Here is a 23,309-nt window from a genome sequence, read left to right on the forward strand (position 1 = left end):
TGGCCTCTCTGCGCCTCCCCCGCCTTCCCCTTCGTCATCCTTACTGAGGGTGGGGCGCTGAGCACCTCGCTGGGGCCAGGGGTTCCTAGGAGCGGGGGTCTTTGAACCAGGTCTCTGTAGGGAGACCCTAGTCCTCCCACAGAGCAGGGACCGCTGTGGGACACCTGTCGCCTGTGTATCCTAGACCACCAGCTGATACCTGCTTATTTAAGAGGCCTGTCGTCGTCACATGCTATGTATGGGTCAGCGGAGCAGTGGGCGACGGGCCTGGACCCTGGGTCATCCAGGCACAGCCAGCCCTGCAGTGCCACCCACCCCTCCTGCCCAGGGTGGACGTCCCCAAGGGACCGCGCTCTCCAGGCGCTCGTGGACAAACAGGCCCGTTTGTTGAGCCCTCGATGGTCCAGTGGGGCACGGACAAGCCCTGTTCTTGGGCTTCATCAGAGCCCCCCACCCCATGTCGTCCTGCTCTGGTGCAGTGCTCCCTGACCCCATCATGGGTGGGGCTGCAGCCTGGGTACCTCGTCCTCCGCCCCAGGGGTCCAGGGAGGGCGGCCATCATGCCTCAGGCCTGGATCCAGCCGTTGCTCTGCTCTGACCCTGTGTCTGAGGATGGCTGTGGCCTCTGTCCTGAGAGACCGCCCGGGGAAGGAGCTTTAGGCCAAGTGTTAGCTGGGGTGTGAAGCTGCATGAAAGGTGGGCAGGTGAGGATGCGGGGCCGGGCTGGTGTTTGGAGAGGGGTGAGGAGCGTAGAGCATGGGGGCGGCGGGGAGGGGCGCAGGAGGAGTCTGGGCTGGGCCAGGGCCAGCTCTGATTTGCATTTTCCGTGAAGCCTGGGGCCCGGGGCCCAACCCGGTGCTCTCGGTGGTCTGGGGAGCAGCACATTGTCCCCAGCACCTGGCCGAGTGCAGGGGCCGGCAGTTCCGCCTGTGGGCAGGGTCTGGGGAGCCTGGGCCGAGGCTGAGCCGGGGCGGGGGGGCATGAGGATGACGGCATGAGCTGCCCAGGCACGTCCCTGCGCTGGTGCCCGGCCTTGTGGGCCAGAGTACGTGCATGTGTGCGTGTGCGCGTGTGTGCGCGTGTGCACGCGTGTGTGCGCGTGTGCGTGCCTTACACACCTCAGAGCCTGCTCGTCCCTTACCTGTCGAGCTCCCCGAGCCTGACGGTGGGCAGTCTCCTCCTTGCACACATGAGGAGAAAGTCCAGGTGGGGGGGGCGGGCACCTGCCCAGCCTTCCGAGGAGCCCCTGGGCTTGGCCCTCCGTTCCTTGGGGTCTCCCAGGCCGCCCCTGCCCAGTACCCGCGTCCCTCCGGTGCCCCGTTGGCCCAGGCTGCCCCTCCTCCGTGCAGGGCGGCACCGTCATCGGCAGCGCCCGCTGCAAGGCCTTCACCACGCGGGAGGGGCGCCGGGCGGCCGCCTACAACCTGGTCCAGCGTGGCATCACCAACCTGTGCGTCATCGGCGGGGACGGCAGCCTCACGGGCGCCAACATCTTCCGCAGCGAGTGGGGCAGCCTGCTGGAGGAGCTGGTGAGCGAAGGTGGGTCGGCGGCGGAGCGGCTAGGGCCGGGAACAGGCAGGACCAGGGGAGGCGAGACGCTGCTGGGCTGCCGGCCGGGAGGAGGGGGCCTGGCCCGAGATCAGGCGGACCCTGGGTGGCTCTAGGAGCCACGGGCCCGGGTTTGGCCGGTAGTGAGGCCTGTGGAGACCCAACGTCAGGGACCCCCAGGCAGTGCTGTCCTCCTGGTGCTGGATGGCAGTTCCCAGGCTGACTCAGCTGCGCTGTGATTCATTCCCCGATGTGGGTTACGGGCTTGTCACAGTTTGCAGAAGTGTGATAGTTAAAATTTGGTAACATAAGACACAGAGTCCTGGGGGGTCACCAGTCGGAAAGTGACCTGTTGGAGCTTCGTTGGTTCTGTGCTGCTCGTGGGGGACCCGGAAGTGAGGGGTGCACTCTCCAGGGCTCCCCTGGACGTCTCCCAGAGGGTGACAAGTCCGTAATCAGCGGTTCAGCCACTGCCGCCGGGCCCCAGGACCCCTGCTGCAGGACCTGAGGAGGGGGAAGCTGAGCCTGGGGACCTCACCAGGCTGCACTGCCGGGTGGGCTGGGGGAGGGGGTGGGGATTGGGGTCCGGGCCCCGTGTTGTGGCCAAGGGGGCCGGGTGGGGCCGCTGAGGCTGCACCTGGGCTGGGCTCCTCCTTCCCAGGCAAGATCTCACAGAGCACGGCTCAGACCTATTCGCACCTGAACATCGCCGGGCTGGTGGGTTCCATTGACAATGACTTCTGCGGCACCGACATGACCATCGGCACGGACTCGGCCCTGCACCGCATCATGGAGGTCATCGACGCCATCACCACCACCGCCCAGAGGTGAGTGAGGCCCGCAGCCCCCCGCCCAGCCAGGCCACCAGGCAAGCAAGCTTGGGACCCCGTCTCCCGGCGAGGGGCTGAGGCTGCCCTTCTGCAGGGTCAATGGCTTGTCAGCGTAATTCCATCCCTAGGAGCCTGTACTGGCTGCCCCCAGCCCCCAGGTGGGGGGGACTTACAGTGGGGTGAGCGGAGGGGCTTGGGGGTCTGGTCCCCACCCTGCCAGGTTGTCCCGAGCCCTAGGTGGCCAGTGGCTCTGACAGGTCTCCTACGGCCCTGGGGCAATGATGCACCCCACAGGGGATTCTCAGGCTGCTGGCTAGTGACGGCCAGGCCCCAGCAGGGTGAATGGCCTTCAGCCTCAGGAGCAAAGATCAGTGAAAACCAGCGTGAAGCTGGCCGTGAGCCCGAGACAGAGGTGGCTCTTAGCGCAGAGCCTTGGCCCCCCTGGGAATGACAAGGGCTGTCTGTCCTTGGGCTGCTCCCGCGTCCTCTGTCTCTCCTGGGCACGCCCTTGGCAGAGCTGGGGCCATGGGTGGTGTGGCACGAGAGGCCAGGCTTCGTGGCTCAGCTCCGCTCAGGGGGCCTTTGCACTGATGCCCTCTGCCCTTTCCGTGTCCACAGCCACCAGAGGACCTTCGTGCTGGAGGTGATGGGGCGGCACTGCGGGTAAGGGGGCTGCCCGGGTCAGCCGGGGGGCCCGGGGCTTCGGGGGAGCGGGAGCAGGGTGCAGCGCCTGCAGGGCTCCTGGCGCGTGGCAGGTGCTCACTTGACACCGTGGGTGTGAGAGCCGGGGTGTGGGGAGTCCTGACTGTGGGGCTGGGTGCCGCTCAGAGCTGTACCTCCCCTGTGACCCAGGGACCGGGGCCTGTGGTGTCGGGTTGGGGCCCACCTACTGCAGCCCCTCGCCCTCCCGCCCCTCCAGGTACCTGGCCCTGGTGTCCGCCCTGGCCTCGGGGGCCGACTGGCTGTTCATCCCTGAGGCGCCTCCCGAGGACGGCTGGGAGAACTTCATGTGTGAGCGGCTGGGTGAGGTGAGGGCCTGGGGGTCTTCTCCCAGGGTCCCTGCCGTGAGCTGCGTGGCCCGTGTCCCCCACGAGAGTGTCCCTGGGGTCACGTGGCCAGCTTTGGCCGATTCACTTCCCTCTGGTTCAACAAGCATCTGCAAGCATCCCCCCCTGGGGGCGGCACCGCAAGGAGTGGAGAGGGCTTCGGTGCCGATGGACACACCCGGGGGCTGCCCCGGCGCGCAGAGGGCGCTGAGGGGGACACTCACCACTGCCCCAGGCGCGGCTCTGCGTGGTCAGTGCTGACGTGGGCGAGGGGCGGGAGCGGGGACACGGTCAAGCTGGCTCCCTCGGGTCCTGACCGCTGAGCCTGGGCACGGGGAGGTGGCTCTGTGAAGATGGGTGGACGGGAACCTGGGGCAGTGGCTCCAGCAGAAGAGGCTGTGGAGGCGGGAGCAGATGGGGGGCTGAGGCCTCATCCAGGAGATGAGCAGGGGTGCCTGAGACGGGGTGCCTGGAACGCGGCTCTCCAGGCCCTTCAAGATGGAGCTGGGGGGCTCTGGCACAGAAGAGGCAGATACTCTGCCCTGGGCATCCCCGAGGCCCCCCAACTAGGATAGGCTGGCCCCTTGGCTAGGCCAGTGGTGGGAGGGCTGTGACGGGGGGGGAGAGGCGCCTTCACATCAGGGGTCGGGGGGCACTCGAGGGCTGTGGTCTGGATTCAAGGCAGGGGAGCCCCTGAGACTGTGCACCCAAGTTCACACTCGGGCCCAGTCTGGGGCCCTAATGGGCTGTGTCTACCCCCAATGTCCTCTGCATCCTGGCCCAAGGGCAGGACGAGCGTGGAGGCTGCCCGGGCCAGGCCTTTTGTTCTGGAGTCCTGGGAGATCAGTGCCAGGCCCTGTGTTTCCTGAGGGAGAGGCGGGCGGCCCGGGGCTGGCTCTGGAGCGTCCCTGTCCCCATGTGACCGAGGTGGTGGCATCACTCCCGTCCGCTGCCGGATGCTGCTCTCCCTACCCCCCACTCACACCCCAGGGTTTTGTACCCCTGCCCAGGGCAGTGGGAGGGGCCGAGGGTCATGACCGGCTTCTGGAACCTTCCCCAGTGAAGACAAGGGTAGGGCCGAGCTGAGCCTGGCGGCGAAGCTAGCCAGAGACCTCTGTCCTCTCCTTGGGTGGAGTCCTTGCACCCCCGGGTGGCCTTGTAACCTCGCCTGGGTAGAGGGGGGCTCTGGTGGTGATGGTCTCTGGCTGACCTCGGCCTTGGCCTACTCGCTGAGAACTTGGGGCTGGGTCTTCCTGGAAGTGGCCTGGACTCAGGCCTGGCCTCAAATCCTGGTTCCTTCCTGCTCTGTGTAAGGCCCTCGCCTCACCCCGACCCGGGGTTCCCTGAACTTCAGTTTCCCCAGCTGTTACATGCAGGTGTCACCCTCTGCCCTGCCCGCCTCCTGGGCTGCAGCGAGTGAGGCTGAGGGAGGTGTGGGCTCTTCTGGCTGTCTCACTTCACTGCACCACCCCCACCTCCTCCAGGCAGCCCTCCACTCCTGGCTCCCCCGCCCCTCTGTACCTGGGTCTTGCAGGAGCTGCTCTGACCCTGTCTTTCTCTCTAAGTCTCTTCGGGTGCTGTGGGGCAAACATCTGAGGCTGGTGGATCAGAGTGAATCCCACAAACATTTGTTGAGGAAATAAATAAGCAAAAAGCACTTTCAAATCCCCAAAGAGCTTTGCCTTTGCAACAGTTAAGAGACGCTAATTCGCCCATCACCAGCTGATGTAGGAGATCTTCCCTCAGTCCGGGGAGTGGGAGGGGGAGGAGGAATCCTCCAGTCCCCCAGTCTCTACCCGCAGGAGGGGCAGCTGCCCCGCGGCGTGGACCCCAGGGCGGGCTTGCAGGTCGCAGCCGTGGCTGGGGCAGGTGTCTGCAGGCTAGCGGCTGAGCGCTGCCGTGTCTCTGACCCAGACCCGGAGCCGAGGGTCCCGCCTGAACATCATCATCATCGCCGAGGGCGCCATCGACCGCAACGGGAAGCCCATCTCATCCCGCTACGTGAAGGACGTGAGTGGGGGGGCCCCGGGTCATGTGGGGTGGGCGGGGCCTTGGGGAGGGGGCTCCCCTTTATCTCCAGTGCCCAAGTGCTCTTGCTGGGGCCCCACCCCCAGCTCCTGGAAGGAGCTTTCTTGTCCCTAACGATTGCCAGATGTGGGGTGGGTGCAGCCGGGACCCCTGAGAAGCCCTGGCCCCCCTGAGGCTGAGGTGTGGCTCCCACCTGCTGGGAACCCCCAACCCTCTGGTTTCCAGTCTTCATTCAGATCATCCCCCATCCTAGGGGCCCTGTCCAGCCCCCCAACAGTGTCCCAGTGACAGGGTCCAGCCCCTGCCGGCCCCGCATTGACACGGGAGCCCACTGCCTATCCAGTACCAGATTCATAACAGAACAACTCTGGGGGGGACTCCTTCGTCCCTGTGAGCGGCACCCACCTGCCGGGTTCTGCCCAGGGCCCTGGGCCCCCGTCCCCCAGTGGGGCACAGCCCCTGGGAGCCTCCATGCCCCTCACTTTGGTCGCCCACCCTGTCCTTGAGTTCCCAGCCAGGTGCTGCCAGGAGCCGGCCCCTCTGCCAACTCTCTGTGCGCTGTGCTTCCTGCCACAGTACCTGGCAAGGCCTGACCCACAGGGGCTGGAGACCATGATGAGCTCTTGCAGCCGGCACGTGTGGGAGCACACGCCCACACACTCACATGGAAACACACACCCACACACACAGGAGCACACGCCCACACACTCACATGGAAACACACAGCCACACACAGGAGCACACGTGCACACACTCAGGCTGTAGGCGTGAACCCTGGGCTGCCTCTCTGGGGCCCCTGGGGAGCTGACACCCTGAAATCCCTGAGGCAGGGTGGGGAGGGGGGGAGGGGCGAGGGCTGGGGGCCACGGGGTGGTGGGACAGTGGGGTAGAGCGACAAACTCAGGCACCCCCTCTCTGTCCCCACGAGCAGCTAGTGGTCCAGAGGCTGGGCTTTGACACACGTGTGACCGTGCTGGGCCACGTGCAGAGGGGAGGGACCCCGTCGGCGTTCGACCGCATCCTGGTAGGTGGGGCGTCACCCTGGTGCTGGGTGGGCACGCGTGTGTGTGCGTGAGCATTTTTTCACTGCTGCTGGTGCTTGTGGGTGAGACCACGGCCTGGCAGCCTAGGCCGCACCCTCCTGGCGATGGCTTTGGCAGGACCTTGGGAAGGGAGGGCGGCGTGAGCAGCAGGTCAATGTCTGGTGGTTCTGAGTCTGGCCCAGGGCCTGGGTGCCGAATCTTGATTACCGCTGGTCCCACCTCACCCTCTGCAGGGTGGGAGTCATGCTGCAGCCCCACAGGGACAGGACCCGGGGCCAGGGAGGCCCCGAGGTGGTGAAGCGCCCGCCTGTGAGGCGCTGGTCACTGGGGCTGGGGGCTGGAGACTGCAGGGCTGGCCGGAGCTGTGCCTGGGCCCCTGTGCTGGTTGAGGCCGGGTGACCAGCGTGGGCCTGGGGGAGCCGCTGGACCGAACCTCTCCCAGGAGGCCTCGGTGCGTCCCCATCCCACACAGAGCAGTGGGGACACTGACCTCAGAGGGGGTCTGGCCCCAGGGGTGCACTCGGGACGGGGGGCCAAGCACTGGCCCTCCACCAGGCCTGGCGCACAGAAGGGGCTATCGAGTGCCAGCTTGGGCCCGGGGTCTCGCCTGGTGGCAGGAGAATGGGCTCACCTGCTGGTTTTGCAGATGGTGGAGACACCGGAGGCCTGGGTCGAGGACAAAGGGGCGCCGGAGGCTCAGCTTAGTGCTGGCCCCCGAGCCCAGGTCCTGCAGGGTGACACCTGCACACAGTGGGTTACAGGAGGGCGGCCATCACACAGTTCCCGAGGGACACAGGCGCTTTCTCCCGGACTGTTCCCGACACACACCTGACCAGTGTGGGAGGCCGGGGGCGCGGTCTGGGGGCGCGGCGGAGGCGGGGGACGCCGCTGTCTCACCAAGCTGAGCCGCGGGCCTTGGTCTCTGGCGCGCCTGTCTGTTCCCATTGGCCGTGGCAGGACCCCTGTTTGTGATTTGTCTCCATGGAGGATGGTCCTTACCTGTTTTAGCTGGTCCAGCCCGCCAGTCCATGCCCAAGTTTGCACACACATCAGGACAGCTGTGACAAAGGAGCCCCAAGCGAGGAACCTCGTCATAGTGGAGAGAACTCCGGAAACCCCGGTCCAGCCCTGGCCCTGCCACTGCAAGCCCGGGGTGCGGGGGCCACGCCCTCCTAGCAGGGCCGGCTGAGACCCCATGAAATGGTGCCGGGGGGCTGCTGTGAAACGTGGTCATGCTAAGTCACCATTTCTAGTATAAACAGTGTCGCTTACTCCAGAAGCTTCTAGTGTGTGCGTGTGTGTGTGTGTGTGTGTGTGGCTCTGAGAGCCAAGGGCGTGTGCGTGGCGTGGGGCCGGCTCCGTGCCGGCTGCACCTGCCTGAGCCCCGCCCGCCCCTCTCTCCGCTCAGAGCAGCAAGATGGGCATGGAGGCGGTGATGGCACTGCTGGAGACCACGCCCGACACGCCGGCCTGCGTGGTCAGCCTCTCCGGGAACCATTCCGTGCGGCTGCCCCTCATGGAGTGCGTGCAGATGGTGCGCACCCGCCTGCCCGGGGTGCCGGTGTGGGGGGCTGCCCAGGGAGGTGCCTGGGGCTCTCATGCCCTGCTGGGCTCTGCCGTGCCCCCTTCCCGGCCACAACCCCGGAGCTGCCTGTCCTTCCGGGCCTCTCGGCCCAGCCAGCAGGCCTGCTGCAAGCCCCCCGCCCCCCGCGCCCCTCCACGCGTGTTACACGGAGCGGGCGGCAGGTGCATCGCACCTTCTGTTGTGGCCCCCCTTCCGAGTGTGTTGCTGCGCCCCCCAGCGGGCCTCAGGGTATCCGAGGCCTGCAGTCCTCCAGGTGGGGGAGGGAGGTGTGAGCACATCCCCAAGGTGCCCCCAAGGTAAGACAAGCCCGAGACAGGTGCGGGAGCTGCAGGGAGCTGGGGAGCCCTGGGGAGCCCGTGGGGGGCCTGGGGAGCCTGGGATCGAGAGGAGCCAGGGGAAGCCCAGGGGAGCCGGGGGTGGGGGTAGCTGGGGGGAGCCAAGGACACTTAGCTTCCCAGAGCCAGTGGCCTGGGACAAACTGGCTTTGCAAACTGGGCAGGGTGGGGCCCTGGGGCTAGGATGGGAGGGGGAGGGGGAGCGGGTGGCCAGAGCCACCGGGACATCTCATGTGGTCGGAGCAGGGACCACGGGAGTGGGGAGTGGGGAGCAGAGAGAGGCTGAGAGGCTGGCTGTGGGGACACTGGGGTGGGGGGCTCGGTAGGTTTGGGGGGCCCTGCAGCTGGGGGCAGAGCGGGGCCTGCCCAGGGGAGGTGGGCTGGCGCAGGAGGGGGGCCTCCCTGGCGCTTCTCCTGGAAGATCCTCCCGCGGCGACCTCCCCTGGGCCCCGCTTTCGGGCAGGCTGGTCGCCAGTGGGTGGCGGGTCTGGGGGCCAGAGCAGCCTCACCCTTCGTTCCTAGGCCCTTGCTGCCCCCCACCCCCTTCCCAGGGCTGAGGAGGAGCGAGGCCCGGGTGCCCCTTCCAGGGAGGGGAGGACCTGGCAGGCCAGGTGGGGTCCCCTCGGCCCCTCAGCGCTCTCGATTGCCGGCAGTGACGGCTGCCCGGCGGGTCTGGGACAGGCCCCCCGCGCTGGGCTCGGACGCATGTGCCAGGCCTCCGCCTCCAGCCTGTGCATCTTGTTTTCTTTAAGACCAAGGAGGTGCAGAAGGCCATGGATGAGAAGAGGTTTGAAGAGGCCATCCAGCTCCGAGGCAGGTGAGGGCCCGGGGGGCCTGGTGTTGGGCGGCTGTCTGCTCAGCGGGGCCCACAGCAGACTCCGAGTGGCTCGCACACGGCCACCCCCGACATGGGGACGTGCCCACCTGCAGAGGTGGCGCTCTGAGACCCTCCTCCTAGGGCATGCATCGTGTAGGAGGGACAGGGCCCGACAGTGGCCGAGAAGTAGGCAGGCTGCGTGGATGTGCCCCGCGGGGCTGGCGGGGCCTGCAGGGCGCTGGGGGGATGGGGGGGACACAGCACAGGGAGGGCACCTGGGAAGGGGGAGGGGGAAACTACAGAAGGCAGCAGCGAGGCAGGCCCGGAGGGGCCAGGTCAACTGGCCCTGCGGGTCTGCTTCCCGTGGTTCCCGTGGCCACGCTTCCCGCCCCGCTGCGGAGCTGCCGGGACCACGCAGGCTGAAAGCGGGCGCTCGCTTTGCCGAGAGGGGCGTTGGGATCGCATGTCCGTGGGGGTCTCTGCCGCCCGGCGATGGCGCCCAGCCAGGGTCCGTGGCGACAGGAGTGGGGAGGTGGGCCGCACCCGTGTCTGGTTCCTCTGAGGCTGTGCTGCCGGCCCCGTGCTGTGCTGAGATGTTTGGCTGTGGGCTGCGCCATGCACGACCCGCTTCCTTTCCAGGAGCTTTGAGAACAACTGGAACATTTACAAGCTGCTTGCGCACCAGAAGATCTCCAAGGAGAAGGTGAGGGGCGAGCCGCAGAGCCCACACCTGGCTGTGCCCTCGGCCTCCTCCCGCCTGCCCTGCCACCCGGCCCAGGGAGCGGGGAGCTGGCCCCACTGAGCCGGGACCCTCCCTCCTGTCTGGGGTCTGAGCTGTGAGCTGAGAGGACCAGACCTGGCCTCTGCTTGACCAGCAGGTCCCAGACAAGCCTGGGGATTACGCTGGCCCGTTGCTTATCAAACGGCTGGAAGAATTTAAGTCAGGAGAGGAGGTTTAACTCAGGAGACGAGGGATGCAGTGTTATGACACGTTCCAAAATAGCTAAAACCCTCAGGAAATGGACTCTCTTCAAAATAAAGATGACAGCAGGATTCGTTTCTGAAACCACGAGGGCAAGGAAAGGGTCCCACCAAGACAGTCTTGGACGGTGGGGTCCTGGCCCCCCATTTATCCTGGGAGCTGGTCAGGGGTGGGCAGCGGCTTCTGGCAAGGCAGAGTGGTCCCCACATCCCCTTCCAGAACCGCCTGGGGCATGACCACCTCGGGCGCGTCAGGCTGGTATTACCAGGGCCCACTAGAGCCAGGCTGCCCAGCAGAGCCGGTGGCCACACGTGGCCGCGGAGTGCTGGGAACATGGCTGCCCTAGCGAGGTGTGCCTACACGCCACACGGGCGCAGGTTCTGAGGAGCAGCGAGGGAAGCGGGTGTGAAAGCGCCCCATAGCAGTGTCTTACATTGATGCCGGGTTGAGGTGATGACATGTTGGTTCTATCAGGTTCCAGCAACCCTAGGATTAAAAGAGCATCGCCTGCTTCTTTGCGCTTTCCTGTCGTGGCTACGGTGGCCCCCTGCCCTCCACGCACCCGTGCTGCTCGTCAAGGACTTCCTGGGGTGCTGCTGCCCTGAGCCCCGAGTGTGGGGTGGTTGCTGAGGGCCTCCAGGCAGGCGCTGACTCTGGCCTGAGCCACTGCTGCCCCCGCGAGCCGCGCTTGGCCGACAGCGGCCCGAGTCCCGCTCCTGCCTTTGGCCGAGGACTTTGCGGTCGTGAGCGGGGCCTGCACCGTAGCTCATGTGGTCTTGGGCAGAGCCTTGTGGTGTCAGGAGGACAGGTCTTTGTCATGCCCGGGGGAGTCCCATCTCTGGCCCGTGTCCAGGCTGCCACGAGGACTGGGGCCTCTTCTCCGGAAGCCGCTCTCTGCTGACTTCTGTCCGGGTCGGCGGTTCCCCCGCCCCAGCCCCGTGCTCATGCTCTTGTCTCCCCGCCTTCCCTGAAGACCAGCTTCTCCCTGGCCATCCTGAACGTGGGGGCCCCAGCGGCCGGCATGAACGCGGCCGTGCGCTCGGCGGTGCGCACCGGCATCTCCCAGGGCCACACGGTGTACGTCGTGCACGACGGCTTTGAAGGCCTGGCCAAGGGGCAGGTAGGCGTGGCCGTGCCTGAGGCCGGGCGGGGGACCGGGCCTGCGGTGGTGGCCCTGTGTGTCTTTGGTCAGTTTATGACGTGTCCCCGGCTTGCTTACGAGCAAACAAGGACCGAGGGGCTCGCGATGTGGGTTTAAGGGCAAGGCCAGGTCCTCTCCTTGGGTTGGAGGGGGAGCAGCTGGGTCCACTTTAGCCCGGCCCGGGCCCCGAGACCCCGCTCTGACCTGTGGTAGGACGGTCAGTGCCAGGCACGGCCTCTGTCCCCCCTCCCCCGAGGACGTGCACTCCCTGAGGACAGGTCCATCACCTGAGGAGGGGTGGGCCAGCGCCCCTGGCCTGCCCCCCGAAGCCGTGCCTCCCCCTGCAGGTGCAGGAAGTGGGCTGGCATGATGTGGCTGGCTGGCTGGGGCGAGGCGGCTCCATGCTGGGGACCAAGAGGTGAGCACCTGGCCCCCGAGGGCAGCAGCGGGGTGGGATGCAAGGGAAACCAGCCCTGTGGCCCTGGGCTAGGTCTCCTCTGGCGGGTGGCCTGTCCAGAGCGGGACACAGACCCTCCTGCCTGGGGCTTCCTGGCCAGGAGCTCACTTGAGGTCACCTGTGTAGAGGAAGGCTGTTCGGGCAGCTCCACACCTACGGAAGGGATCCCCTCGGGCAGGAAGTGAGGCTCGCAGCCAGGCTGTCGGGAGGGCAGTGGCCAGTGCCCAGCGAGGGCACTGAACGGGTGCCAGGCCGCTGGTGGGCCCCGCCGCCCCCGGGTGCCCCACCTTTGCTTCCACCTCTAATCGGGAATCCCACCGCCACGCCCCAGGCCTGCCTTCTCCCGAGCTCAGACACGGTGCGGACGTGGGTCCTTCCAGCCTGGCGTTCTGTACAGATGCAGCACGCCCGTCTGATTTCTCTCCCACTGCAGGACGCTGCCCAAGGGCTACATGGAGAAAATTGTGGAAAACATCCACATTCACAACATCCACGCCCTGCTGGTCATCGGAGGCTTCGAGGTGAGGGGGCAGCTGCAGGGGAGCAAGCGGGGGTGGAGGAGACCCCAGGGTGTGGGCCGCCGAGGTGGCCCTTCCGGAAGCCCCATGTGCAGGAGGTTACCTTGAGCCAGCTCGACTGACGGGGCCACCAGGGTGAGTGTGGCGGGGCTGGTGAGGAGGGGGAGGGGGTTAGGGGGAGGGAGGAGAAGGAGGAGGAGGGGGAGGGGCAGCTCTGACCGCAGGGGAGGGACAGTGGGGGTGGGACAGCCCAGGCAGGAGGGCCGAGTGGCCTCAGCCTCCCGCCGCTGAGGTGGTGGTCCAGAGCGGCTCTCGGCGGAGTTCTGGGTAGCGGGGGGCACGTCGGTGTGATGCTGGGGCTTGGTCAGCCCCCGTAAATGACAGATACCCACTCCTGCCCTTTCCTGAAGGAGCCCAAGCCCCCGCAGACTGCATGGAGTGGGCTGGGGTCAGGGCAGGGTGGGCGGGCCTCCTTCCTGTCCTCCTTGGAGTCCAGTTTCCCTGGTGAAGGCGGCTGCAGAGCTCCTGGGTGGGGCCCGCCTGGTCTCGGTCCTGGGGTGTGGCAGGTGGGCCCAGACGCCCATCGCCAGGCACACAGCCAGGAGCAGGACCCAGGGGCCCCTCCTCCTGCCTCGCCCGGCAGCCCGGCCTCTCCGGGGCCGGCCTTGAGCCCCCACCGATCCCTGCAGGCCTACGAGGGGGTGCTGCAGCTGGTGGAGGCCCGCGAGCGCTACGAGGAGCTGTGCATTGTCATGTGTGTCATCCCCGCCACCATCAGCAACAACGTGCCGGGCACCGACTTCAGCCTGGGCTCGGACACCGCCGTCAATGCCGCCATGGAGGTGGGGCATGGGGCCGCTGCCCCCGCGTAGGCCGGCAGTGGGCGGACGGGGCGCCTGGGAGGGGAGGGCGCCCAGAGGGGCTGCCGAGAGGTGGGATGGGGTGCGGGGCCCCCACCGAGGCTGGCGGCCTGCATGGGGAGTGGGCAGGACCCGGCTGCCCCCGAGGTCTCAAGGATGGCAGCGAGGGTGTGGCTCTGGGGTCACCAGGGTGTGAGGATGACGGTGGTCGAGGCTGCCGCTGACCTAACTGAGCTACCGTACTGGTGTGGACATCGGGCCATGGTCCTGTCCGGTGAAGCAGCCACACGTGGCTCTGGGGGGAACCCAGGCCTCCGGCTGGGACGTGGGAGGGTGGGAGGTGGGAGCCCGGTTCCTGGAGGGATCCCAGCAGGCTGGCACCACCAGGGGCTCTCTGGGGGCATCCCCACTGCTGTCCCCACCCTCTAGACCTTTCCCACCTTTGACTGTGACCCCACATGAGCCCAGCTTCCCCAGGGGTTCAGCACCTCCGTTTTGGGGGGGTCTGAAGCTGGAAGGGGGTGTGTTGCTCAATCAAGTGCTGCGTGTTTTTAGATGGAGGAGAAAATACAAGTGAAACAAGAGGCTAAAGGAGATCCCACCCCACCCCCATCTCCTAACCCAGAGTCCCATGATCCTCAAGGGTTTTCTTTCAATTTACCTCCCATCTGAACTGGCTGTGGATCGCCCACGGCTCCTCTGAAACTTCTCGTGCCCCTGCCCCTCACCAGATGAGGGAGGACGGGGTTCGGTTTTACTTTGCAGCTCTGATTTCTGGTTGAATATTTTTCTATATGTTTATTGCCCATTTGTCAGGGGTTTTTTTGAAATTATCTTTTTCCACCACTTGCCTATTTTTCTCTGGGCACGTTTTCTTTTTTATTTGTAAACGTTCTTTACATATGTAGGCTATAGACCCTTTGCCAAACATTGCAGCTGTTTCCTCCACTTTGCTCTTCATCTGTTATCTGGGGTTTATCCTCATAGTTCAGACACCAGTAGCCTACGTATCTGCTTTATTTCTCTTTCCTCAGTTCTTTATTTAATGCTCGAATTTCTTTGAACTGTTCAGTTAGGATTGTCATCATCATTAGCGTCTGCAGAGCACTTACTTCACGTGTCGTCAGGGCCCCTGTTTACGAAGACCCTGCCCTGGCAGAGTGTCTTCCCCCGTTGGCAGATGAGCAGATTAAGGCCCAGTGTGTCCCTGGCCCAAGGTCAGGGAGAGCCTCCTAGAGCGTCCCTGGCCCCTACCCACTAGATGCTAGTGACACCCACCTTGTCCTGGGGGCACAAATGCCCGGGCTGAGGACCCAATTCCATGTGGCCGCATGGAGGGCGTGTGGTGAGGGCTGCCAGTGCCCTGGGCACATGGGGCAAGGTCCCAGCCGCTCCTGATCTTCAGTCACTTTGGGAGAGAGACCCAGGTCCCTGCAGCGTCGCGGGTCCCCGCGGTCTGAGGGGAGGGCTCTGACCCGCACCCTGGTTCTCAGAGCTGTGACCGCATCAAGCAGTCGGCCTCGGGGACCAAGCGCCGTGTGTTCATTGTGGAGACCATGGGGGGCTACTGTGGCTACCTGGCCACCGTGACCGGCATCGCTGTGGGGGCCGACGCCGCCTACGTCTTCGAGGACCCCTTCAACATCCAGGAGTTAAAGGTGAGCCGAGCCCGTACCTTTCTCCCGGCCAGGCTGAAGGGTCCCCTCCTGAGACACAGCGGAGCAGGCCTGCGGAGGAGCCAGGGCCCCCGCCAAGCAGCCATGGCCCAGTGGGCTGGGGGCTCGCTGCCTTCGAGGGGACCCAGCCCGTGACCCTCTGCACCCCTCCCCCTCCCCCTGGCAGTGCCCCTGCCGCCCTGTGGCCTCCGTGGCCGCTGGCCCCGGCCCTCCCAACGCGGCTTCACGGTCCAGCCCCAGGCCCACACCCGCACCACCCCACACAGCCCTCCAGCAACCGCAGCCCGGTCCCCACCCCCCACCCCAGGCTGATGTGGGTCTTCTCAGCCCCACCTGTTGGCTCGTCCGGAATAGCCCCTCCCAGACAGCCTCAGGCTGCTGCCCCCGACCCCGCTCAGCCCAGGTCTTCACCCCACAGGCCAACGTGGAGCACATGACCGAGAAGATGAAGACGGACATCCAGAGGGGCCTGGTGCTCCGGTGAGGCTGCTGGGCGAGCCCGCAGGGTCCAGCAGTGGGGGCAGCTGGGTGGAGCAAGGCTGGGGGGCTTAGGAAGGAGTGGGTGGGGTCGGGCTTTCCCGAGAGCCTGTGGCCCGGCCCGGAGGGGCTCAGCATCCAGGCGAGGCTCAGGCCTCCCCTGCCGCTCCCACCCCGTTCTTCTTCCCAGAAACGAGAAGTGCCACGAATACTACACCACGGAGTTTCTGTACAACCTGTACTCCTCCGAGGGGAAGGGCATTTTCGACTGCAGGACTAACGTCCTGGGCCACCTGCAGCAGGTACGGGGTGGGGGAGCACGGATTCCGTGGAAGGCTGCTCCCTGGCCCCCGGCCCCCAACTGTGCCCGGGCCGAGGGGTCCCAGGAGGCCGTGGCAGGAGGAGGACCCCTCTCTGTGCCCCTCCTCATGGGGCACCTGGCTGTAGGTGCCCCTTGGTCCCCACACCCCCGAGCAAGGCTCGCATCCTGCCGAGGCCTCAGCCTGAGGAAGGGGCGGGCCCGGGAGCCACCTCCACCCTGACAAGCCCCCTCCCCTTCTGGCCCCCCGGAGGCCCTGCAGCAAGCCCGCGCTGTGGGTTCCAAGCAGACTGAGGGCCGTGTGCACCCCTAGGGCTCCCCTCTCCCGGGGGGTCTTTGCTCACTGGTGGTGGGACCTGCCTGCCAGATGCAGGGGCCCACGGAGGCCCCCCAGTCAATGAGTAGGCAGCCCACTGCCCGGCCTCTGGAGGTGGCTTTTAGGCCAGATTTGGGACGGAGAAAGGGGCCGGGGTGCTGCAGGTCGAGGGGAAGGGCTGTCAGCCCAGCAGGGCTCACCTGAGGTCATGGCAGGGCCTGGTTGCTGGGCTCGGGCCGGGGCTCGGCTGCCTGAGGCCCAGCTCCTCCCTGAGGGCCAGAACCTGGCCTCACCCACTGTGTTTCCAGGGCGGGGCTCCCACCCCCTTCGACCGGAACTACGGCACCAAGCTGGGGGTGAAGGCCATACTCTGGATGTCGGAGAAACTGCGGGCAGTCTACCGCAAGGGTGCGTGAGGGAGGTGGTGGGTAGCGTGACCTGTCCCCGCCGAGGGCCCTGGGTGTGGGGCTGCCAGCACGTGCCTGTGTCCACAGGGCGGGTCTTCGCCAACGCCCCCGACTCGGCTTGCGTGATCGGCCTGCAGAAGAAGGCGGTGGCCTTCAGCCCCGTCACCGAGCTCAAGAAGGACACCGACTTTGAGTGAGTCCCTCCGAAGAGAGGGGTGGACCGCCGGGCCCAGACCTGCCTGGACCGCTGATCCCACAGGGCCGCCCGGTCCCCACGCCCAGGGCTGACCCTGGGTCCCTGTTGCTCCGGACGGGGCAGAGAGTGAGGGTGGGGTCAGCCATGGTCGGGTCTGCAGGCGCTCGCGGTCTGCCGAACCCTCCTGGGGGCGGGCCCCGGCACCTCTGAAGCGCGGTGGCCGGAGCTAGCCTCCACATGTCCCGGGTCCCGAGGTCCAGGTGTCCCCAGGGGGCGTGCGGGGCCCAGCTTGGGGTGGCGGCCCGGGAGCTGACCCGCCCCGCCGCTGGCGCCGCCTGCCCCGCCCCTGGCGCCGCCTGCCCCGCCCCCTGGCCCTGACCCCGCCCCGCCGCAGGCCCCGACCCCGCCCCCGACCGAGTCCCGGCCCCGCCGCAGGCACCGGATGCCCCTGGAGCAGTGGTGGCTGAACCTGCGGCTCATGCTGAAGATGCTGGCGCACTACCGCATCAGCATGGCCGACTACGTGTCCGGGGAGCTGGAGCACGTCACCCGCAGCACCCTCAGCATCGAAACAGGATTCTGAAGCCGCGTCCCTGCCCCGCCCCCGCCTGCGCCCGCCTCCCCCCCCCACCCCGCCCCCACTTTGGAGCCTGGGCTGCTGCCTCCTGGAGCCTGCGGGCGGGCGGGCGTTGGGGAGGTGCACCCTGGCTCCGGGACTCTCACGGCCCAAGTCCCAGCCTGCTGTCCGCTCGGCTCTCCCCCAGGACAGAGCACCCTGGGCACCCACCTTCCACGGCAGGGGTATGTGGGGGCGTCCACGTTTGGACACCACCGCCCCTCTGCCTCGGTACCCCGAGGTACCTCTCCCCAAGCTGGCCCTGCACCCTCACCAGCCCTGGGGGCACAGCAGCCTGGGTCTCCGTGCCGGAGTGGGGACGTGCCCCGGTGCGCCTCACTGTGACCCAACCCCTGTGTGCACTGACCGGCGGGGCTGAGCAGCGCTTGTCACCTTTTCTAGAAATAAAATCACCCCGACTGTGGGGTGCTGTCAGTCTCTGGAAAGCAGGGCCTCTGGAACCTTCTAGGGAGGGTGGGCAATCTGGTGGTTGGTAGCTCCCCACCTGCACACACGGGTCTGGGGGCCTCCTCTGGGCTCTGGGCTGAGCCCGGTCTCAGGGACACGGGCCCTCTGGGGCCGCACCCTCATCCCAGGACCAGCAGCCCCTGCCCATGTGATGAGCTGAGCCCCCCCCCATCCTGCGGGGTGACCTGAGCCCCCCAACCCCGTCCTGAGGGGTGACAGGCCTGGCCTCCCCCCGTCTTGGGAGGACTTCTGAGCCTGGTTCTTAGGCCCCAAGTCTGACCCGGACCGTTCCCCCCGACTCAGCCTGGGGTCTCAGAAGTAGAGCCAAGGATCCCGGGGCAGGTGGCTGAGGGCAGGCAGCCCTCGCTCCGCAGTGTGGCGCCGGCACCAGGGTCCTCGGGAGGACAAGCTGGATGTCGACCTCGTGGTCTGTGCTTGGCAGGTCTCCGTCACCCCTGCGCAGGCGGCCCATCCACGTGTGTTCCCACTGCAGTCACTCGGGCCCTTCGCCCGGGGCTGCTCTGCCTGCACTCCTGCCCTTGGCACCCTTAGAGGTCAGGACGAGGTTCTGGGACCCAGGAGGTTTTGTGGGGAGGCCCACAGGCCAAGTTGGGGGTCCCCGGGTGGGAGGGGGTCTCTCTGTCGGGCCCAGGCTGGGGCCCACCGTCTTAGGCTGCCTTCATGTCCCCACAGACCCTGGCAGGGACCCTTGGTGACTCCTGGGCGCCGCAGGCCTGGCTGGGCTGACCTGTGCTGGGGGCCCACACCAGCCTCACTGTGTTGCCGAGAGCCTGGGGGCTCCTGGGTGGCCATTTCTGGAGCTGGGGACCTTCCGGTCTGCTTTGCCAGCCCTGGGGCAAGCCAAGGGGGGACAGTCCCCCAGCGGTCTGAGCCTCTGTCTCAAAAGACCAGGGGCAAGTTTCCAGGGCCCAGAAACCTGAGTATGTGTGCATGTGTGTGTGTGTGTGCATATGTGAGTGTGTGTGTGCACGTGTGCACACCTATGTGCCTACATGTATGTGCGCACACGTGCCTATACATATGAGCGGGAGGCTGGAGCTCAGGGGTGGTGACTCCCTTGGGGGTGACCCTGGCTGGTGGCAGCCGTGTCCCCTCTGTCCTCACCACACGCCCGCCCCAGCCAGGATGCCACGCTGGCCCAGGCACTGCCCAGTGACGGCCTCGTCCTCGCCTGGCTCCACTTGACCCCTGCAGTGCTGGGGCCAGCCCCTCCCAGGGTGCCCAATGCCCAGCCTGGGGGAGGGGGGAGGAGCGCTGGAAGGCTACTTTTCCAGGGTTTTCGGGTTGGTTTGGCTTAAATGTGCAGTGTCTTCAGATGCTGGTATAATGAGCACTTGGCGGTCGCCTCAGCAGCCGTGAAGGACCTGGCCCTGTGCTGGCCTCCGAGGCGTGGACGCCCCCTCCAGGCCTGCTCCCTGCCTTCAGGCACTCAGCGCTCCCCAGGGCGTCCCGCGCGGGGCACACAGGAGGCTGCCTGCCAGGCTGGAAGGACGTCCGCGGTGCCACCGGCCGCCTGTCCAGCAGCTGGGAGGCCCAGGCAGAGGCTGCGGCAGCTGCAGAAGGGCCGAGGTGTCCGGGCCCAGTTCCTGCCCTGCTCCTCCCTCCCCGTCGGCCCCCTTCCTCCTCTCAGCCAGCCTCTGGGCTCCCCAAGCAAAAGGGGGCTCCCTGTTCGGCCGGGTTTGGTCTCACCTGGACCTCGGCCCTTCTGAGCTGCCTGTTGGTAGAATTCCAGCGGCAGCAGGAGGGTGTCTTCTGCTCCTAGTTGCTGAGCTCGGGGAGGGAAGGCCCTCAGCCTCCTTAGCCCTGATCCGGGGATGCCTGGAGGGGGGTGACGTGGGGCGCCGAGGTCACCAGATTAGGGCAGGCCCACCAGGACACTCCCTTCTGTTAACTCAGAGTCACCTGATTAGGGGCCTTAACTACATCTGTGCAACCCCTTCACCTTGGCCATATACGGCCGTGTATCCATCACGTTCACAGACTGGCCCCCCATTTGGGGGTGAGGATCTGGTAGGGTGTACACGCCAGGGGTCTGGGACCTGGGGCCGCCTCAGAATCCTGCCCCCCGCCACAGACAACAAGACTGGGCCTCAACTGCAGGAAAGCATGTGTGCAGCAGTTTCTCAGAACAGGATGCGGGTGGGGTGTGAGGCCAAGGGCGCGTTTCAGGGGACATGGCTGGGGAAGGAAGGTGCTGCAGGCCCAGGAACGGGGCGAGCCAGGGACCGGGCATCACCCTCGGGCTCCCTGAGGCCGGGACAGGGCCCTGGGAGGGGCCGGGTGGGGTCTGCTGCACACTGGGGTGCTGGGCAGGCGTCCACGTGGTCTGGAGAGCAGGGGTGATGACCCACCTGGCTTGGGAAGCAGCCGGATCCCCACGATTCCTGCAACCCCCCTCAGCCCCACTGGTCTAGGGCCACCCGGCTGAGCAGGGTGGGGAGGGCCTGAACCCTGCGCCCCTCTCAACCCTAACAGCACCCCCGAGGCCCAGGACGGTCCTGGAGGGCAGCTCCCCCGAAGCCATGGCCCCCTCCCTGAGCCTGGTGCCCACCGGGGAGGCTGCCCGGGCTGGCTCTGGGACGCAGGTGACCACAAACGCATAGTTTTTCTGTCTCAGCGTTCTTGCATTCTGTCTCACTACGCGAAGACTATAATTTCAGGCCCTGACAAACACTGCTATTCCTGCGAGCTTTCCAGGGAACACAGCCCATGAGTCAGTCTTGCGGGGGTGATGGAACTCTGAGAGCGTCCACCAAAGTAGACACTTGTGCAGCAGGTTCAACTAGAGCCCTTCTCTGTAATTCTGCTGGCGGCGGGGCTCGGCAGGTGCTGGAGAGCATTGAAGACTACCCCAGAGGCTCCTGTGCAGGTGCGCTCACGACAGGACTGTGGGAGGGGCCTCCCCTGAGGGCCTAAATGCAGGGGGGTGGGGGGAGGCCCTCAGACGCTGTCCCAGACCCTGGACAGTCCGGCCAGGGGACATCAAGGCCACATGTAGTGTGTTTGTCTCAGGCTGATGGTCGAGTCGGGGTGCTCACCTGTTGAGGTGCTCACCTGTCGGCAGTCCCGCCCATTGGGCACGTGGGGACGGTACGGTGACGCCGTACTGGCTACTTGTTGACGTCTTGAGGAAGGGTTTACGCAGGTGCTACACCCCTGGCCTGACTAAGGGCCATAGGTTTGTCTCTTCCAACCCTGCCCTGCCCACCAGTGTCTGCAGAGGGGGCAGGGCATGTGTCGGGCTCCCCAGGCGAGCTGTGGCCACACCCACCTCCCTCACGTGACGCTGTGATGGGCAGCTTTGCCCTTTACGAATAAATAGCAAAAAGTGACAGCCCTGCAAGAGCAGAAAGACGCCGACTTCCCAGGGACCAGGGCCCGTGTTGAACAGGGATGAAGGTACTCAGGTCGGCTACAGCAGGGCACAGACCAAGCTCGGGGTCCCGCGTGCCCACGCCGTCCTGGCTGGCTGAGCGGCCGCAGGAGCACGGGGCAGGCACTGCTGGCCTCACTCGGCCAGGCCACCGTTCGCATCCACTCCTCGCTGGGCCGGCGCTCTTCCTCGGCCCGAGAAGATCCGGTGATCGCCACGGTGGCATCCCGCTCGGCATCCCCAGGTGCTCCCACGCCCTGGCGGGGCCCCTCGGAACCGCAGGCTCCCCGGGAAGACACCAGGGCCCGTGTCCATTCACAGCGCCCTGGAGAACCGCTGTCCTCAGGGGATGCTGGCAGCCAGGACACCTTGTTTCTTGTCTAATTTCCCAACTGGTTTGACAGGGGCCCCGTGAGCATCCCACAGCCCCTCTGGGGACAGAGGCCCCATAAACGCTTCCCGGAGGATGACCATCAGAGGGAAGCCCCAGTGTCCCCCTGCAAACAGGGCAGCCCTGGGCTCGGGGACAAGGTGGGTACGTGGCCCCTGGACGGCTCCCTTCCACTCCCGCTCCTCCTGCAAGTCGCCCCCAGTCAGCACGAGCAGAGGGCAGCCCCGGCTGAGTCCTCCCCAGAACTCGGAGCTCACCTCCTGACCCGCTGGGGGGCGGGGGGAGGGGGCTGAGGGAGCAAACTGGGGGGTGCTCGGGGTCCCCATCCACCTGGCGGCTGGGAGACGGGGTGTCGCCTCCACGTGGGAGGCTCTGGGGGGGGGGGACACCGGCCACCTCCTGGCTCAGGCTGTGCTGCAGCCTGGCCCAGCGCCCCACGTCAGGTCAGGACCCAGATCTCGGCCTGTCCTGCCACGAGTGTTGGACGCTGCGTGCGGCACAGGGGCTGCTGGCCCAGGTGACCCAGTGGCGGGGTCCGAGATGCAGTGACCACCCTCGCTCCTGGGCAGCAGCTCCGTGGAGAGCACACTGCGTCTGGCCCGCCTCTGGCTGCACTGGCCAGCGTTTCAGACGAGCGATGTGTCCTCTTGGGTCTCAGCCCTCTCCTCCTTAAACGGGGGCCAACAGGACACACACACAGGCTGTAATGCCAGCACCTGCTTTGCTCCGAAACCCCACCTTCAGGGCTACCTGGGGCGAAGTTCACGGCTGGGACTATGACGTGCCCACAAAGACCAGAGGCCTGGGATCCAGGCCAGGGCTGGATGCGCGGGGAGCTGAAGAGTCAAGGCGCTGAGGCCGGCAGCTCACCCCGACCAGGGCCCGAGTCGAGGGTCCCCGACTTCGGCGTACCAGGTCGTGGGGCAGGGGAAGTGGGTGTGAGCCGCGCCTGGTGGGTGGGGAGAGGGAGGGTGTTAACGAAACATAAGCACGCCCAGCTCGTTCTAACCAGGACGAGGCTTTATTGAGAGCATCCAACGTCCCGTAAACACGAGAGAAGGCACATGCACAGGCCGCGGCCACCCGTCCTAGACGGCCCCGCGTGGCGAGTCCTCGCTTCCCGCGGCCAGACCTCACCCCCTGCCCTGAGAACTACAGGGGGGCCCCAAGGTGAACCACCGCCTTCCCCGGGGCCTCCCACGAGGCCAGCGTGAGACGGTGGCACCACGAGTGCAGCTTCATCTTCCCAGAGCCGGTGGTCTTCCGGGCTGGTTTCTTGCACACGTTGTGGTCAGTCCCCCTTGGGTCTGTGCAGCCCTCATGCAACCCGACACACCCTCGGCTCCCACAGGGGCGTGGATGTTCCTGCCCCGACAGGACACCAGTCCCGGTCATTCCAAGGCCAGCAAGAAGGGACCTCCCCTAACGGCTCGGAGGGCACCCTCCTCCCCTTGCACTGGGGGCACCAGGAAGGACCCCAGGGCTGTGGAGGCACCCGCCCGCATCCTGGTCACCGCAGCAAGGCCTGCGACTCTTCTCAAAGGAGGAGAACATAAGACGCGGTTTCCAGAAGGCTGTCCCTTCCCATGCAGCTGCGTCAGGTCCCCAGACAGAAGCGGCAGGCCTGCTGTCCAGGTCTCCTCACTCGGGCAGCACAGACCCTCTGTGTCGTGCGGGGCTCTCAAGAAGGGACACCAGTGCCCTGCAGACAAAACGTCCCTGGAGGGGGCGGGCAGCCCATCCCTAAGGCTGCCACCGTTCTGGAAGTCTCCTACGGTCGACAGAAATCCATCCCATGACGGAGTCAGACAACTGGCTGAGAAAACTTGCGCGAGCGACTGCCCTTACCTTTAACAAGA

The 23,309-nt window shown here is 66.4% G+C and overlaps 1 protein-coding gene across 2 annotated transcripts in view; it reads left to right on the forward strand.

Moving 5' to 3' along the window:
• PFKL (phosphofructokinase, liver type) overlaps positions 1-17,635 on the forward strand; it is a 27,732-nt gene extending 10,097 nt beyond the window's left edge. Inside the window, exons 4-22 of one of the 2 annotated variants that reach the window (XM_036851041.1) lie at positions 1,350-1,539; positions 2,210-2,375; positions 2,997-3,041; positions 3,298-3,406; positions 5,339-5,434; positions 6,384-6,476; positions 7,904-8,029; positions 9,168-9,232; positions 9,872-9,935; positions 11,188-11,334; positions 11,703-11,773; positions 12,246-12,333; positions 13,020-13,172; positions 14,684-14,848; positions 15,285-15,346; positions 15,534-15,645; positions 16,287-16,386; positions 16,473-16,578; positions 17,017-17,635. In XM_036851041.1, the coding sequence (XP_036706936.1) occupies positions 1,350-1,539; positions 2,210-2,375; positions 2,997-3,041; positions 3,298-3,406; positions 5,339-5,434; positions 6,384-6,476; positions 7,904-8,029; positions 9,168-9,232; positions 9,872-9,935; positions 11,188-11,334; positions 11,703-11,773; positions 12,246-12,333; positions 13,020-13,172; positions 14,684-14,848; positions 15,285-15,346; positions 15,534-15,645; positions 16,287-16,386; positions 16,473-16,578; positions 17,017-17,164 (2,106 nt within the window). In that variant the 3' untranslated portion in view covers positions 17,165-17,635. The remainder of the gene's footprint in view (positions 1-1,349; positions 1,540-2,209; positions 2,376-2,996; positions 3,042-3,297; positions 3,407-5,338; positions 5,435-6,383; positions 6,477-7,903; positions 8,030-9,167; positions 9,233-9,871; positions 9,936-11,187; positions 11,335-11,702; positions 11,774-12,245; positions 12,334-13,019; positions 13,173-14,683; positions 14,849-15,284; positions 15,347-15,533; positions 15,646-16,286; positions 16,387-16,472; positions 16,579-17,016) is intronic. The other variant, XM_036851042.1, reaches the window with a different exon arrangement.
• The last annotated feature ends 5,674 nt before the right edge of the window (positions 17,636-23,309 follow it).

The sequence above is a fragment of the Balaenoptera musculus genome, chromosome 4, assembly GCF_009873245.2.
Source record: "Balaenoptera musculus isolate JJ_BM4_2016_0621 chromosome 4, mBalMus1.pri.v3, whole genome shotgun sequence".
Classification (NCBI taxonomy): domain Eukaryota; kingdom Metazoa; phylum Chordata; class Mammalia; order Artiodactyla; family Balaenopteridae; genus Balaenoptera; species Balaenoptera musculus.